Source organism: Pinus tabuliformis, chromosome X, assembly GCF_031772625.1.
Source record: "Pinus tabuliformis cultivar Carrire ecotype Pingquan chromosome X, CPIR1, whole genome shotgun sequence".
In the NCBI taxonomy this organism is placed as follows: Eukaryota; Viridiplantae; Streptophyta; class Pinopsida; order Pinales; family Pinaceae; genus Pinus; species Pinus tabuliformis.
The window spans coordinates 1,721,955,242-1,721,974,485 of NC_142308.1; the positions used below are offsets into that span (position 1 = coordinate 1,721,955,242).

At 37.5% G+C, this 19,244-nt stretch overlaps 2 protein-coding genes across 2 annotated transcripts in view; one reads left to right on the forward strand and one right to left on the reverse strand.

Moving 5' to 3' along the window:
* Positions 1-19,244, reverse strand: part of LOC149146651 (oligomeric golgi complex subunit) — a 118,458-nt gene that overhangs the window by 69,351 nt on the left and 29,863 nt on the right. The window lies entirely within an intron of this gene.
* The window catches only part of LOC149146652 (uncharacterized), a 59,189-nt gene that overhangs the window by 15,019 nt on the left and 24,926 nt on the right, over positions 1-19,244 (forward strand). Inside the window, exon 3 of the mRNA XM_089448723.1 lies at positions 16,377-16,520. Within this exon, the coding sequence (XP_089304849.1) occupies positions 16,377-16,520 (144 nt within the window). The remainder of the gene's footprint in view (positions 1-16,376; positions 16,521-19,244) is intronic.

A 19,244-nucleotide genomic window follows, 5' to 3' on the forward strand; every position in this document is an offset into this window, starting at 1 on the left:
TCGCTGACCACCATTCCCAATCCACGCGTTGACTACTGCGACATATCACATAGTTATATTAATTATTGTATAGTTCTAATATTTATTAATTATATGATTTACAATTATATAATTAATTAATATTTAAAATTGATATTTATATTAATTAATATTTATTAAGTGATTTAATTAAAATAATAATAATTATTAGTTTTTTAAAAATTATAAAAAAAAAAGTTCAAATTAAGGAAAAAAGCTTAAACTGGTGGAGACAAATATACACCCCCACAAACTCGTTCAATGTCGTCGATGACAATGACCGATTTCAGCAAAAAATTGGTTGATCTTGAGAATAGGATTACTAGTCATTCTGATGATTTTAACCAAAAATTAGTTGATCTCGAGAGTAAGGTTACCGGACATTCCGACGATATCAAGAAACTTCAAGATATAACAAATCGGATAGAAAGACAGCTCAAGCAGAACCATATCGAATCCAAAATGGATCATAATCAAACAATGACAACATTGACCGCCATTTGTGACAGGATGAAAATTACACTCAAACAAATATTCCAGAATGATGAAGGTAATCAACAGCACAATTCAGCAGATTCTCATGGAAAAACCGAGTCTCCAAAAAAATCATCCAAGCACCATCAAGAAAATAGTAACGGGAATTTTCAAAATAAGCAGCTCTGGAATCCATTCGCCAATCAATACACATTTTTCACTCCACCGTTAGTGACGTATCAACGAAGAGCAAAAATCGAGCAACCCAAGTTCGACGATAACGAAAAATGCAACGTTTCGTGGCTAAATAAAGCAGAAGAGTATTTCGAGATTTACAATATTGACAATGATGACGAAAAGATTAGGCACGCTTCCATGAAAATGGAAGGCGAAGCATATAATTCATGTGTGGTGGAAGAAGACGACACTCACTATCAATTGGAGAAAATTTAAGGATGTGTTCTTTAAAAAGTTCCAAGGTGTCAAGGAAGAAGAGTTATTTTCAAGACTCATCAGATTGCGACAAAAAGGAGATGTGGATGAATACACTCGAGAATGGGAGACCTTAGCAACACGAGTACCTGGGTTATTATAATCTTGTCTAATCCAATCGTACATCTCCAGACTTAAAACACATCTACAAGTAGAACTTGAGCTTCACTGATAGCTTGTGGCTTCTCTACAATGTGTTGGAAATAATGATGGGGGGGTGAATCATAGAAGATGAGCTACCAATGACGCAGTCAAATGAAGAAAGTATTAGCAGTCAAGTGAAGAGAAGACGTTCATAGCAGATAAGAGATCAAATCCTTTCATCAACAAGCTTTGAGGACAAAGCTTCTGAAGGAAAGGGCTATGTTATGAATATAATTCATAACAAGTAAATAAATAAAATAAATGTAAATAGTAAATAATCAAATATTGGTTATGTTAAGCAGTCATTAAGTTAAGTGAAAAGGCATGTCTAAAAGACATGCCCAATCACGAAAGGACACCTGCTTAGGTATATATAGGCAAGTCCTCATTGTAACAAACATCACTTGTACATTTTATATATATAATAAATTATTATTACAAATACCTTTTGTGTATTTTAACCATTTTAAGTCAACAAGCTATCAATTTTTATGCTCTTGTGGCTTCTCTTCACTCCTATGACTTCCAATACACTGCTCCGATAGCTCTTTTATGATGGCTTCCGATATCTTTCCTCCTCGGTTCCATTGTTTCTATTACGTCTGTATTCAATCCTTGGATCCTCCATGAGCAATATCATGATCAATGGATAACCTCACATGTCACAAGAATTTGCCATCACAAACACTGCCATATTGACATCAATGACAACCTAGATTAACATGGTTATGTTAATATTCTTTTCCTTTCAACATTCTCTCCCCCTTTTACATCAATGGCAAACGGAGTGCTCAAGGACTCCCCCTGTCAAATTGGTTCTGTTCTTTACGAATAGTAGATCTTCATGTTTATGTTACTCCCCTTGTCGTGGTGGTCTTCTTTTTACTCAATTTAGAAGGATTGTTGCCTCATCATTAGCTAGCACATTATCCCTTCTTTATGTCTCAAAAACTACTTTATCATGGTTTTCACAATGCTTAAAGATGCTCCATTTCAATGCTTCAAAATAGACTCCAAATAGCCATAACACCAAATGTTCAAGTCCAAGTTTTTATGCTTCTGCAATCTGAATTATGTTGTCTTCACAGTCAGAATTAAGAGGTCTTTATAGTCCGAATCAGGGGATGATGCCATTGAAATTGCTATCTTTCTTCAGATCCAAGTTCTTTTGTATCTTTGTGCTTCTCCTTAAGTTACTAGTCATTTTGATGAGCCATCTTTTCCTTGTGTTCTTGTAAAAGTCTCTGCAAGTTATCTCCACTAGTAGATTTTGATATCCAATCTATGACTATCTTTTAAATTCTTTTTACTGATTGGCAGCTTTTTGCAATGCTTCAATTTTGTTTGATGCTGCCAATTGCTCTTGCTTCAAGCTCCATTCCTAGATGTCTCTGTTTGTTTGAAGGTTGCCTCTATTTGTGTCCATAATTTACTTGTTCTCACATCAAATCCCTAAGTCAAGACATTTAACTTCAATAATAACAGCAACATAGTTATTTGCCTTATTAGCATTAGATGGCCTTCTTTGCTGCTCCAATTTCTGCTTAGTGATCAAGTGGAAAACATCTTCAACGGCAATCCATTGGATAGTTAGGAGATCATGTTTTTCAATGGAGTGTTCCTAACAAATTATCTTATCAGAGAATGATTATCAATATAGCTCATCAAGGATTTCATAAGGATCCATTCATGAATAACTTCTGCAAGAAAGCCTAATCAACATAAGCTCCCCCTAACTGTATGCTTTTGGCAGAAACCTATCATCAAACACTCGGAGTATCAAGGATATCTTCGTCAAGTCAACGACATGTGTTGTTGGCTTGAGAGTTCACGAGATTTTCGGATTGTATTTGCTTTCTTCTCCATACTTGTCTAACTTTCTTCTTTGGCATGGTTCTAGCTTGTGTAGGTGCCTAAGTCAAGTTACAATCACGTGCCTTATGTCCAATGTTATGACACTTGAAGCACTCTTTGTTGTTCATGAATAAGAATTCACGAATTCTTGAAAAATTGTGTCTTAGAGATTGTCGGGGACCATAATATTTATCTTTGTGATATGCCCTACAATCGTTTGCCATGTGTCCAAAGTTCGTACAAGCATAACAATAACCAAGAAATAAACTTTGGTACCTAGGAGATGGAGATTTCCTTGATGTACTTCTGAATTCTTTCTGCCTTGAGATCCTTTGATGATAATTATTGCTTCTCGCATCCTTGACATCATTTGCATTTCTTCTTGGCACAGGACCTCCTTCATTATCGCCTCGACTCTTATCTTTACCTTTGTTGAAATTGGGAGCATCAACATTTCTTTCTGACTTCCTCATATCCTTGTTGTTTGAAGCATTATCATTCTTGCTTGAGGATTCACCTGCATACCCGAGACCTGATTTATCAAATGGAGATCTTTGATGGTTGAGCATGTCGTCCAAGGCTTGAGAGCTCTTCAAAAATTTGTCCATCCCTTCAACCTTTTTCTTGAGGGAGACAATTTCTTCTTCCAATCTTTCGCAATCTTTATTCTTCTTAGCAAGTTGTTTCTCAATCTCTTCCTTGATACAAGTTGCTTCATTTGCTTCTATTTTAAGAGAGATGATATCTAATTTCATTCTGAAGATTTCTTCATTTTCCTTAGCTAGACTACTCTCCATTTCTTCCATGATCCTTGTAAGGTTGAGGTCGGATTTTAGTTTGAATATTTCTTCATCCTTTGCTTTTAGTTGGCATATCATGGTGTTTCTCTCCTTTTCTGCTTCATCAACATGTCCTTCTATGATTACCAATGCTTCCATTGTCTTCTCAGTTCCTTGTGCTTGTTTCCTTGCTTCTTCTAGTTGAGATCTAAGGGAGGAGACCTCTTCCTTGTATTGACCAATCTTCGCTTCAAGTTTGTTCAAACTCTTGTGCCTTTGTTCAAGGTGGCTTGACAAGTTATCTTCTCGTTTCTTTGCCTTATCCAATTGATTTGTCATGGATATGACTTCTTCATAATGCTTTCTTTTGTTTTGATGAAATTCCTCCTTAAGCTTGGCAAGCTCTTCATCCCTTTCTTGTACTTGAAGCTTGACAAGGTCAACTTCCTTCCTTGTTTGGTCTTGGTCACCAGCTAGTCCTTTCTTCTTAAGTTCCTCGTTTTCCTTTTTCAAACTAATAATGTCTTCCATGGCGGCCATAAGTTTAGTGAGGAGATCTTCTTCAAAATCTTTTTCATTCTCTTCATCTTTTAGGTCTTCTTTAGCCTTGATGTCATCATTCTTATTTTCAGCTTCCATGATGGGTTCTGGATTTCCTTCTTGCTTTCCATCATCTTCTTGACTAGTGGTCATGGTCAATGCTCCTTTTGAGTGAAGGTCATGAAGTTTGTCCCATATGCCTTTTGTTGGCAAACAATTCTCAAAAATTGCCTTCATAGAATCAGGTAACCCATTCAAGATTGCCTTCATTGCTTTTGCATTGTACTCCTTGGATTCTCCATTCATCATGCTATCAATGATCACCGATTTCCAGACTTCAGTGCCTTGAGTCTTTAAGAAATTCCTCATTCTTGCTTCCCATATATCAAAGTTTCCATTGAACAATGGAGCCTTCACAAATTGATTGATTTCAACTTCGGTGGTTGATGGAGACACATCTTTAGGAGAATTGGAGACTTTCTTCCTTGGCTTCACCATTTGTGTTCTAATTCATCAACCTTCAAGCTATTAGGCTTTGTGTGAAGGTACTAGCTCTGATACAAATTGTTGGAAATAATGAGGCGGGCGAATTAGTATTCTTTTTCAATTGTTACTTATACCAGTTAAATCAATTATATTTAGAACACAAAATAAGCAATAGGAATAAATGCTTTTATTAATATAATCTTTATAATGAATCAAGTACAATATATAGGGCTCCAACCCTTGATGAAGACATCGATCTTCAATTCCCCAGGCTCCAACCTGTTGCCAAGCACCAACTTGGTCTTTTGTGAGGCTCCAACCTCTAGGGCTCCGACCCTATCTTGTCAAGGCACCAACCTTGGATTTAGGAGCATCAACTCCAAGGACACCAATCCTTCCAATTCTGAGGCACCAACCCCAAGGGCTCCGACCCTATCTTGTCAAGGCACCAACCTTGGATTTAGGAGCACCAACTCCAAGGACACCAATCCTTCCAATTCTGAGGCACCAACCCCAAGGGCTCCAACCCTCTGCTATATATTGTCTAGATATGTTTGGTAGTAATTCTCTGCTCCCAAAATCTTCTTCACTGAATTCTCTCTATCTACAGCTTCACTACTACATCAATGACAACCTACCTTCATTTGAAGGAGTTTTCAAAACTCTTCATATTGTCCAAACAGAGTCTGCAAAGTTACCTCGTGATGATTTCAAATAGGCATCATGATCTCCGATAATGTTTCCAAAATTTATTGAAGCTTTCCAACAAGATATTTGCGCTAAGCCTCAATGTATGCACAAAAGCAATTCTATGTTTTCAAGCCTCTGTTCTTATTGTCGCAGTAACTGCTTTAGGAGTGATTGCCGCATTATCTTACTTCCAAGGAACAAACTCACAAATACTTCAACGTTGGTGTTGTCTACTGCTCCCTTCAACTAATGACTGATGAAATCTTACTTCGCTGGTTCGAGGTCAAACAGATCTTCACAAAAAAACTGTTCTTCAGGTTGAGGTTTGTACTTCTTCTAATTCATCACAGGTCTGAGCCTTTCAAATATTAACCCAATCAACAGAATTTCTCGACCTTCGACTTCCTTCTTTCCTATTGGACCTTCGGCTTCCTTCCTTCCCGCTCGACCTTCGACTTTCTCTATTTCTTCAAGTTCACGAGTTGTGAATTGTTACTTCTTCTCTATGTTAGATGCATGAAATCCGTTACCTGAAGTGAAGCGTTTCAACTTGTATATATATGGGTTTTGCCAATAACCAAAAGACACATTCCTTGGGAGGAGACACTGACTTATGACTTTGCACATTAAAAGATTTTATCGAAGAGGTCCTTTTTTTAATATTCATCCAAGGCTATACCCACATGGAGGTCCCACATTAATCGCAATCGCAACATTCATGAAAATCAGAGTTATTCCTTTAATCCCGCAATCGCAATTTTCGGAGGTTTGCACATAACATAGTGATTCCCCTACTGCCGACGGAGCGGATGCGATATGATCTTAAGCAGTTGTTAATAAATCCATCAAGTCCACAACCTTATCGCAATCGGCGATTTGACATCCCTTAGAAAATAGCGACACTGCGGATGCGATATTCTATAAAGTCATGTTATGGTGGTGCAGCGGGTCTGCAATATTATATCATAATCAAAGGTTTTACATTGACCTTTATGACCCGCAATATAAAAGTTCATACGGCGGATGCGATATAGTATTAAGGTGTATTATAATGGAACCATCGGGTTTGCAGTACATATCGCAATCGGTGTTTTACCATGACATCCCGTTAAGACTTGTGATATGAAATTTCCAATGAGGCGGACGCGATATAACATAATGTTGTATTCTAATGGAGCGGTCGGGTCCGCATATCAAATCACAATCGGGGGTTTTGTGCGGTGGCATATAATAGAACCCGTCGATATGATATGTTAACTCCTCTGGTTTATGCGTTGTGAACTATTAAAAGGTTTCCACGGTTTATTCCTTCCTCCGATATTGCTCTTACTGTTGGCATATGCGATAGATCTACTTTGTCTTGGCTTGTCGCTCTTGTGGTTTCTCTTCACTCCTATGACTTCCGATACACTGCTCTGATAGGTCTTCTTCCAATAGCTCTTCTATGATGGCTTCCGATATCTTTCTCCTCAGTTCCATTGTTTCTATTACGTCTGTATTCAATCCTTAGATCGTCCATGAGCAGTGTCATGATCAATGGGCATCAATGGGCAACCTCACCCGATATCTTTCCTCCTCAGTTCCATTGTTTCTATTACGTTTGTATTCAATCCTTGGATCGTCCATGAGCAATATCATGATCAATGGGCATCAATGGGCAACCTCACGTCACAAGAATTTGCCATCACAAACACTACCAAATTGACATCAATGACAACCTAGATTAACACAATGCACGTCAATCATTCTTTTTTAAGGAGACGAGTCGCGATATTCAAAAATATGTAGCAGAATGTGACAAATGTCAAAGAAATAAAAGTGAAAATATTATGACCCCTGGATTACTTCACCCCTTAAACATTTCAAATCGGAAATGGGAAGAAATATCAATGGACTTTATTGAAGGGTTACCTGTATCCGATGGCAAAGATAAGATTTTTGTAGTAGTCGACAAACTCACCAAATATGGGCATTTTATTGCAATGAAGAAATCAAACTCAGCTAGACAAATCGTTGAGATATTTTGCAAAAATATTTATAAATTACACAATTTTCCAAAAGTCATTGAGTCATTGTGAGTGATAGAAATGCCAAATTTAAGGGTAATTTCTGGAAGGAATTGTTCAACCATATAGGAACCTACCTAAATATGAGTTTTGCTTAACACCCTCAAACAAATGGACAAACAGAGGTTGTCAATAAATGTTTGAAAGCCTACCTACGTTGTTACGCTACAGAAAAACAAAATAAGTGGGTTCAGTGGTTGCATCTCGTTGAATGGTGGTATAATTCTACTTATCATACGTCAGCGAAAATGACTCCATTCCAAGTTTTGTATGGGTACGAACCTCCGAAATGGAAGGATGTAACTACCGTCTAGACAAATCTACCAATTGTTAAAAACCAACTAGAAGAAACCCAAAAATCGTCCCAACCCTAAAAGAAAATTTAAATAATGCAAGAAATCGTATGAAGCAACAAGCTGACCGGAACAGAACCGAGAGAGCATTTGAAGTTGCAGAATGAGTATTTGTCAAGCTCCAGCGATACAAACAATTGTCCTTGAAACAAAAAGGAAAAACTAAATTGGCACCAAAGTTCTATGGACCATACCATATCAGCAAAATGATCAGCCAAGTTGCATATAGTTTAAGCCTTCTGGATAAAAGTCGTGTTCACAACGTCTTCCATGTATCCTGCCTTAAAAGGGCATTGGGTGACCATCAATCAGCACAAACAACGCTTCCATCCTTAGATGATGAAGGAAGGGTCATTTTAGAACCAAAAGGTATCATATCCACCAGGGAAAAGAAGCTTTGATCTCGTGTAATCAAGGAATACTTGATCAAGTGGAAGGACTTACCAAAAGAAGAAGCTTCTTGGGATACTGAAGCATTTCCTCAACAACATTCGTCGTTACGTATGCTTTGAGGACAAAGCATTTTTTGGGAGGAAGGAAATGTTATATAAAAATTAGTTAATTGTAATTAATAGTTTATTACGTAAAGGGCATGATCTATACTTGATCAAGTGGAAGGACTTACCAGAAGAAGAAGCTTCTTAGCATACTGAAGCATTTCCTCAACAACATTCGTCGTTACGTATGCTTTGAGGACAAAGCATTTTTTGGGAGGAAGGTAATGTTATATAAAAAATCAGTTAATTGTAATTAATAGTTTATTACGTAAAGGGCATGATCTTTGGCATGATCAAAGATCATGCCCATTCACCAAGAGGCACCCAAGGCAATATAAAGCCAGGGACCTCCCACAAATTGTATCATCATCTATCTATTTAATAATAATAAAATATGTTTTTGCTGAATCGTTGAGTTTATCTATTCCAGATGTCGTCTTGACTGGCATGGTAGCGAGATAGGTTAAGAGTTCTGGTGGATTGGTGGTGAACCTGGTGAACAACAATTTGTTGTAAGGTAGGTTGTTGATCATGGACTTCCTATGACTTGTCATATATTGTTGGGGTTGCTGGAGGGTTGCTTTGGCATGAACAAGATTGGCATGGACAAGTTTGCTTCATGTGATGGACAAAATGTTGGCGGGCTAGTTTCTTCTTTGGGCAGTGATGTTGCACATCCGAGATTGGAGGCATTTGCACACGTTGAGTTTGACCCAGGAGGATGAGTCCTTGTAGGACTAGGTTGCAGTGATGATGCCACGTGTTTGACCGTAGCTCGAACTGACCTTGTAGGACATGAGATCAGTAACAGGTTTAGCCAATGGAGATCGTATAGACTCAGAGAGAGTCTAGCTTCAGAGGAAGCAGCACGATGGAAGTGTGGAGATCTTCAGGTTTAATCGAGGTGAGGCAGAGACACTACCGAGATAGCATGGTTCATTCTACAAAATATGTTGAAATGGTGGACGCCAGATGGGCTAGTGTCATCAGTGACGAGATACTTCCTAGTGTTGGAAGTACCTCCCTCACTAAGAGGGAGTGTTGAGATTGGTAGCTTGGGAGGTACTCCAAACCCTAGGGTACATGGTTGTGGAGGAATTGGTACCACAAAAGGGCTTTGTGGGCTAAGAACCCAAGAGGTGGGCTTTGCACCCAAACTTGTGAGTGTGAAACCATACATAGATTTGATGATTTGACCCTTGGAGATAGTATAGCACCCTTAAAGGAGCAAGGGGCTGCCAAGAACACCAAGAGAGGATTTGTAAATTGTGAAATATTAATTTTTATATGTTTTAAGCGAGCTAATTGTCCTAGAGATCAAGTCGGCCTTGAATTGAAGAGACCCTTCTTGAAGGGTTAGACGTTAGCCTAAGAAGACATATAAATAAGGAAACGTGGAGCCTCATTCCTACACATCCTAAGTGCAAAGCATCAAGGGTAGAATACCTCTAAGGCAGTCGAGACCTAGGGAGGCTTGTGAAGGGAAGTGAAGAGGGAAGTTTTGGGGTTCCATCTCTTATGACAACAAGTCGAAGCTATGAGGAGCTGCCAGCGAGGAAGGAGGCCAAGTTTGGACAGTTTTGTGACTAGCTAAGGGCTAATTCTTCTCAAGAAACACCCTAAGTACTGTTATAGATGCCCTAGCATAGGCAGAGTCTTGTAGGGTCTATTTTGAGGGTCGAAAAGACCACTACAGGTGGTTGTAAGAAGGTCGAGAGATCAACGAGTAGAGGAGCCTGTTAAGGGGAGGAGGTCATAGTGTTTGAGAGGAGATTGGTTGAGTTCCTTGGGGATGTAACAACTATTACAGTGATCCCTACGAGGTTCAAGAACCTTAGTAAAAAAACACATAATCTGAGGTCAAGGGGAGCAACAGAAGGTTGTAGAAACAAGGTATGTTTGTCCTTTTGAATTAATGTTGTTTTCTAGTGTATAATAGTCCAATTTGGACAGTAGTTGAAGGGCATCTGAAGGTTTGTTAGGACTCTGGAGGGCAGCAACAAGGTGTCCTTGAAGCCCTAGATCAGGTTGTTAAGAAGGACTTGTAAGAAGGGAAGGTTTGGAGAAGCTCAGGGCTTGTTCTTCGAAGGGATAAAAGGGCATCTAAGGGAGCAGTTTGACTAACCCTAAGTTGATTGTTTGAGGACGACTTTTGACAGTGATAGTGGGCAGCCCTCCATGCCCTATGTTTGTCTTCATTGGAACAGCATAGGAATATAGTGGGAAGAAGTCCCAAAGTGTTGTGTTCTTGAAGGACGAAGAAGCAGCAGGTGGGCAGCTTTGAGTTGTTCACAAACAGAGTTGTGAAAAACTCATAGAAGTTCCTATTTGTTGACTCATTGATGGACTAATGATCAACTAGAGGGCAAACTATTGGTGAGCCATGTTCAGTGACATAAAGGAGTAGGATAATTGAAAGAGACAAATTGGTGTTGTTGTAGACTGGGAGAGAGAGACTTGGAGAGTAAGAGCAAAACTTGGTGAGCCAAGGTTGATTCAGTGTCTCAGTGTTGATTTAGTTGAAGGGAAGGTTGATTCAGTGTGTGCATTTGTTGCTGCTACCAATGATCTTCATGCTATAGCTTGTTCAGATTTGGATGAACTTACTCATTCTCTTTATCTCTCATTGTACTTTGTATCTCTGTTGAACAATTGATTTCTAATAGAAGAAGAATTTGTCTGGGTTTTCTCCTTGTGGATTTTTCCCTGGTCATTAGACCTAAATTCTCTGGGTCTCATTTTGTTCTTGGTCGTTTCCATTGTGAATTTGATTTACGTTCTATCTACAATTGCTTATTTAATAATTCAGCATAAAGAAGTTTTGTCATAAGTGATTGTTACAACATAGAACATCAGAATTTCAACATGGTATCAAAGCTTTGGTGAAGACAAGCCCAAGAAGATAAGAGTTATCACTCATTCCTTGCTGCTGAAATCTTATTTGTTGCTCCTAACTGTCATTCCTTGCTGCTGAAATCTTATTTGTTGCTCCTAACTGCTGAAATTTCACTGCCGAAATCTTACTGTTGAAATTTCATTGCTGAAATCTTACTGTTGAAATTTCACTACTGAAATTTACTGCTGAAATCTCACCGCTGCGGAAATCTTACTGCTGAAATTTCACTGCTGAAATTTATTGTTAAAATCTTACTGCTGAAAACTTACTGCTGAAATCTTACTGCTGTTGAAATTTTACTGCTGAAATTCACTGTTAAAATCTTACTGCTGACAATTTTATTGTCGAAATCTTATTGTTGAAATCTTATTGCTGTCGTTCTTCCAAGATTTCAAAAAAATTAAAGATATGATAGTAATTTTGCAAATAGTAATTAAGGTGTTGCATGTGTTTAATAGTTGTGGTTTTGGTACTTGGTGCGTGCAAAAGTAAAGAGTAATTTTATTTTTTTATGCATGTGCAAGAAAGTGTTGTCTTGAAAAAAGTATAATGTATAGAAGGTTATGAAGGAATAACTGATAGAAACTGAATGTTGAAGATAGGGGGCTTTTAACTCTCTCACATTATATGAGGAAGGTCATAATCTTAAAAGTTTGGTAATTTTGATATTATAGTTTACTAACAATAGAGGTTGTAGGTAAGCATCATGACTTTTGCAAAAGATGGAATGATAGTTTTTTAAACTAACCTCTTTTGTAACGATCAAAGATGGACTATAACTAATATCATTGCAGACAATGAAGTCAATATGTATAATTATTATTACATGACTTCACTTTGACATCAAGATTTGAAGATCTTTATAAAATTAATGGAAGACATATCCATGCATTGATTCATGATAAGTAATCATCAATATAAACCAATATTATCAGAACTGAACGCTTCAAGCAGAACCAACCAGTCCAACCGGTTTGAACCGAAAAATACCGGTTCGGTGAGCCGATCCGCAAGGCCCGCGGTCGCGCGACCTGGGCATTAAAAAACAAAAAACTTTTTTTATTTTTTTACTATTTTTCCTAGTTTCTAATGCTACTCTAGCCCCCCCCCCTCCTCTAAGCTATTTAAACACCCCCACCCCCTCTATTTCACTCAAACTATTAATTCGAGTCTCTTGCAATTCTTGAGCTAAGTTCAGTGAGGAGAATTTGAAGAGTTTTTTGCAGGGTTGTTCTGAGGGAGATTTTTTGTAGATTTGAAGAGCTGATTGGAGTCTTGGAGAGTTGTTGGGTTGGAAGATTTTTGAGCTACTTCAAAGATTTTTTTCCCAGAGATCTTTGGGTTTTCTTCAGTGGTTTTTGGAGCTAGTGGAAGAATTTTTTTTATTTTGTTGGGGCTGCTACATAGCTGATTTCAGAGGATTTTGGAGCTGATTTTCTCCAAAAAATTTAGAGGGTAAATCAAGGAAATTTTTGCCATTTTTTTTGTTCCAATTTTCTTCAAAAATTAGCTTTTTTCTCAAAAAAATTAAAGACCCTAATGTTTTTATTCAAGTTTGTAAGGGTTGCTCCAAAGCTGATTTTGGAGAATTTTGAAGTTGATTTCCTTTAGAAAATTAAGAGGGAAATTCAAGTTATTTTTTCAACCATTAATGTTCTATTTTTCTTCAAAAATATATTCTTTCTTTCGCTAAATATTTAAAACCCTAGTATTTTTATGCATAATTTAGATTTGTAATCTTTTGTTGGAAAAAAATTGTGGTCATTATTTTCTTCTATTCTTTTCTGAACAATTATTGAAATTTGTAGGGTTATTTTGAGAGATTTCGTTGGCAAATTTCTGAGGGAGATTTTGGAGCTGATTGAAGAGTTTATTTTCAGATTGGTTGGAGATTCTTCTCTTCTCAAAATTTACAGATCTTCTCCACCCATTTCATTGCCTCTACTCCTCTTTTATCTTCTCTATAAAAAATGCCATAGAATTCTAAAAACTCTAGGGTTTTCTATACAGATTTTTCATTTCTTCTTCATGGCCCCCTAAAACAAGAACGATCGAGCTTGGGCTCACTACCATTTAAATGAACAAGGGATAAAAATCTGCAACTATCGTGAGAAAAACGTTAAGGGTGAGGGGATCCATAGAATTAAAAAACACTCAGCACATTGGAGAGGGCAAGTAAAACCTTGTGAAAATGTTTCTGATGATCTTAAAGCAAAGATGCAAAGTTTAATTGAAGCCTACAATGAAGAAAAGGGGAAAAACAAAAGAATTAAAAAATATATACGCAAAAAAGTCAAAAGGATTATGCTATGCTTAGTGGCCCTAATTTTGAATAATATGTGCCCAGTTTTGAGGATTCCTCTAGTTTCCCTGCTAGAGTTGGAGAGGGTAGTTTAAGTGCTTTTAACTTGAAGAGGCAACAACCCGTAAAGGGATTGACTCCTTTGTACCCCGCACCACCCCTGGTTCTCAACCAACCCTTGATGCTAAATGGAAGAAGATAGAGGAGGTTGCATATGAATGCATTGTTAGATGGAGGTATAATGAAGACATACCTTTCAATGTTACTAATTATGCATATTATCAGCACATGATTGATGCTATAGCGTCATGTGGAGCAGACTTCAAAGGCCCTAGCTTTCATGATATCGAGGGGCCATTTTTACAAAATGAGGTCCAAATAATACAAGAGTATTTTACAAATTTCAAGCAATCATGAACCAAAACAGGATACACAATTATCTCTGATGGATGGACTGATGGTAGATCTCGCACCATACTAAATTTCTTAATTGTTTGTCCAAAAGGTACTATGTTTCTCAAATCTATTGATGCATCTGATCAAGTGAAGGATGCACAATTGCTATTTCGTCTTTTGGATGAAGTAGTTATGGAAGTAGGGGTTGAAAATGTTGTACAAGTTATCACAGATAATGCCTCTAACTATGTTGCAGCGAGAAAGATGTTGGAGGAAAAACACCCCACCATTTGGTGGTCTCCATGTGCAGCCCATTGTTTGGACCTCATGCTTGAGGATATTGGCAAAATTGAGTGGGTGAAGAAGTGTGTGGAAGATGCAAAATCCATAACCAAGTACATCTACAACCACTCATGGGTTTTGAACCTTATGAGAAAGCACACAAGGGGTAAAGAGCTTGTTTGATCAGCCATCACACGATTTGCAACCAACTTCCTTTCGTTGCAATCCCTTGTTCAACAAAAATCGAACTTGAGGAAGATGTTTTCATGTGATGAATGGAATTCATCTCAGTGGAGCAAAAAGGCTAAAGGGAAACAGATGGTTGACCAAGTATTTGACAAAATATTTTGGTCAAAGGCAGAGGAGATTGTGCTATTTAGTGAGCCTCTTGTCAGAGTTTTGCGGATGGTGGATAGTGATAAACCTGCCATGGGTTTTGTTTATGAGGCCATGGATCAGGCCAAGGAACAAATAAAGGCAGCATATGGGGATAAAAGACAAAAGTACATTCCTTTATGAAGAATCATTGATAAAAGATGGAACAAACAACTCCATAGACCTTTACATGCAGTCGGCTACTACTTAAATCCAAGCTATGTAATTTTGGATTTCAATGTTCATTGCTTATAAGTTATAAGTTTTAACTTTTAATTTTTAGTTTTGTTGACTTGATGAATATGTTTTTGTTTTCTGAATTTTGAAGGTACCATTACACTACAAATTTTGAGGCTAATGGGGAGCTTTTAGGGGGATTGTATAAATGCATTGAGGGCATGGTATGAGATTCCAAGACTCAAGATCAAATTCATAACAAGCTCTTGAATTTCAGTGAGAGTATTGGTACCTTTGGAATTTCTATGGCTGTAAGAAATAGAGCAAAGAGTCCCCCAGGTAAGAACTGTCAAAATTTGCAAATTCTTATATTAATAATTTACTCATTTCAATTTGAATTTTGCAATTGTTGAGTCCAAGTTTCAACTTTCAAATTCATTTGCTAATACTTTTTTCCTTCCACCCTTTTTGCAGCCTATTGGTGGCAACAATTTGGTAGTGAATGCCCTCAATTGCAAAAATTTGTAATTCAAATTTTGACCCAGACATGTAGTGCTTCAAGGTGTGAACGGAATTGGAGTGTGTTTGAGCGTATACACACTAAGAAGAGGAACCATTTCGAGCAAAAGCGGTTTAATGACATTGTTTTTGTTCAGTACAACCTTAGGTTGAGGTGCAACCAGTTGCTGAATAAACCCATGAATCAGGCAACATTGTCTTGGGTGACTTTGATCCAACATCAAAATGGGTTGTGGAGAGTCAAGCACCAGCATTTGACAATGAAGACCTTTCTTGGTTGGACTTGGACCCACCTCCACAGGATGTAGAGGTAGATGTATCAGAAGGACCAATAGCAGCTTCAAGGCCAGTGGAATTAAGCCATAATCCCATTGCAGACTTGGATGCTGCTCATTCTTCAAATGAGGATGAGGAGGATGATCAGGAATCAGATGATGATTCTAATGATGATTGATGATTTGATCATTGATTTGTTGTAGGTGTAGCTTGTAGTATTATAGGTTGTAGTATAATATTATGATTTACCATGTTATTTTGAACTATAAAGGCCTTTTAGAGCCTGCTTCTTGATGTTTGTAATATTTTTGGTTCAGCGACGTTTTGCACTAAGTATTATTTTGGTTAGATGCACTATTACTTGCTATATAAATGAGAACTTGTGCATATTTGTGTATAAATGGTTTGGATTCATATGGATGCACATGAATATATCTGTTTTTTCTTTAAAATATGATTATTATGTGTTTATGGTAAACAGGTTTTTTTTCCAATTTTTTCCCGGTTTCGGTCAGGTTCCAACCTAAGTCACAGGACACGTCCCCTAGGGTCCCGTGTCTCGTATTTTACGTATTGGACACGAAAACGGCCCTAATACGTGTCCAATACGATTTTTAACGTGTCATAAAAATCGAATACGTATTCGACGTTTTCCATTCGTGTCATAAATTTTGAATACGCGTATTTTGTACATAGAATACGTTGCCCTAACGTATTTCGATGTTTTGAATACGTATTGAAAAAAAAACATGGTTTATAGCGTAAGCGTTGGTCTATTCCGGCCCCCGGGTTATTTTCGGTTGTCTGGAGCTGTCGTGTGGAGCTGCAGGAGTGTTCGTTCAAGACCAGCGTTAAACCAGTAAGCCGAACCCGTGTTTTAATTGCAATCCACAGTGGCTTTGCTGTAAGCCTGTAACATTATTCACGTGTGACGTCTATGATATTTAATATTTATTATTTATGCTTGTAATGATTATCCCCCATATCCACTGTGTCTCTACATCGATACCCATCGAGAAAAACAACAGACAATACTTTAGTCTTTGAAGTTCCGGCTTACAAACTCCGGTTGGTTAGTGAGATTCGGTGAACGACTTGCTACATATGTTTCACAGGTTTTTAAATTTTTTTAATGGTTTTTCATCACAGAAATTTGAAGTTTATTCAGTTTTTCATCAACGCTCATTAATGAGTCTAATCTCTATTCATACGACTATCAATAACCATATAATTTTTCAATAGATGCAATGTCCACTGAATATTCCTCTTCTCTTTTGCCATGAGCAAAAAGTGTTTACTCCACAAATTTCAAGCCCATCTATCTCAGGAGTCAGTATCTACTATAGTCTATGATCTATCTATGTACAATGTACATTGTAAACACTGAACAGTGATACATTTTGATTTTGATGACTTAATGGAAAATCTGCATTTTATGGTTTTAATATCTAAGTTCTAAATTTATAATTAGTAGTAAGTACTTACTACTTAGTTTCTTATGTGCTTGTAAGTTGTAAATTTTGATTCTATTTATTTTTTTAAAGTGAACTATGAACTTTGAGAAGTAATTATATTTTAATTTGATTAGATAAGCTGCAACCTGCAATTTAATATGGATAAAAAACTATATTTCGGTATATATATATATAAATATATATATATATATATATATATATATATATATATATTATTGAATATATATAAAACGTGTCCCCCGTGTCCTGTTTCCAGGTCGCTGCGTTTCGTATTGAATACCTTGTATTTACGTGTCCTCCGTGTCTCGTGTCCTCGTGTCATGTGACTTAGGTTCCAACCAGTTCTTGGTCCACAATTTTTCGGTTCGATGACCGATTCGATTCTGATAACATTGATATAAATTGTGGCACCAAAAGTTCACTCAATTTCACTATTAAACATTATCTCCTGTGAGAAAGATGGTTTCTGAAATACCTGAGATTAGAGTGGATCATGATGGAGTTTTCCGAGTCGTGTTCAAGAAGATGCATTTCTTCTGCCAATGAGCACAAAATATTTTAGATCAAATCACCAACATAGCCCTTGCAACATAAAATATACTTCAGATAGAAGTATTCATTAGAAACCCATTCACTTGCACACGCTGACCTAATGATCTTCTCCTCCTTATATAGTTTTAGGCCTTTCTCAATACCTCGGACCAAAACCACTTAGGACCAATACCTCGGACTAAATACCTTGACCAAAACCTTGATTTTCCAACCTGTACGCGTTTTTCCTCTTGTGAGAGTGCGTGTATATGTATATGCTCTTTTTGTTCTGTGTACCAACGTGTATACGTCGTTTTGACTAAGTGGACCTGCGTATACTTCTTAAACTGCTTTACATCAACCTTTTCCTTCACCTCCTTTATTCTGATCAGTAGACCTTAGTTCCGTCTTCTTGTTCATCTGTACCACTGCCCTGTTACCTCTGAATATTCCTATTGTACTGTGAGTTGCCTTTTATCAAAACTGAATTGACCTGTGAGTGAGTTGCCATCAAGGACAACACTTGCCAACAATCTCCCCCTTTGGACTTGATGGCAATCACGATGGTGTTGATTACTGCAAGTTGTAGAAACTGTTAGAGATAACATGCAACACCAAAATACTCTCCCCCTTTGACATCAAGGGCAAAGGGCGACCAAGCAACTTTCCTCCTTTGATATACATTATGTTGTTCATACAACCCCTGAGTACATGCCGAGTCTGCAGAGATATGATTCAAAGGAATAACGTGACTCTATAACTCAACTAAGTGAGTATGACCTCCTTATGACCAATGACTCATACATACATCAATCACCCCACCAAGTGGAGATACACCACATTTGACTCATCCACCCAATCAAGTGGGGATATACCAATTGTTTATACATGACAGAAATACAACAAATATTACATCATCCACCCCATGCAAAGTGGGGATACAAATTACATCATTTGCCCAATAGGATTCATTCAAATATCGACTATGACAAAAGAAGTCATATCACACCTTATGACTTAAACAACAAATCATAGCTGAATTCAGCAACCAAAATGCCAACAATGCAAAATGTGTGTGAAGGCTAATGCTCCCCCTAAACTTGCGCTACTGTTTTTCTGTCAGAAAAACATATATGCTCCTTCAGCCACAGAAACCCGCGTGTATACACGACTATACTTCATGAAACCTGCGTATAATAACCTTCCTCTGAAAACTGGATTTAAGAGCAGATGATGCAACAACTACTCCCAGTGTTTGTCTGAGATATTCAAATGTTTCTCTGGTAAGTGGTTTAGTGCATATATCAGCAACCTGTTCTTTGGAGGGAACATACTCCAATTTAACCTTTTTTTCAAGCACTTGTTCTCGGAGAAAATGGTACTTAATGGGTATGTGCTTGGTCTTGGAGTGCATGGCTAGATTTTGTGAAATATTGGTGGCACTTGTATTATCACATAGAATGGAGATGGGTGGAGTACATGTGATTTGAATGTCTTTCAATGTTTGCATCATCCAAAGCAGTTGTGTGCAGCAAGATGCAGCGGCCACATATTCTACTTCAATTGTAGATAAGGCAATCGAAATTTGTTTCTTGTTGAACCATGACACTAACTGAGAACCC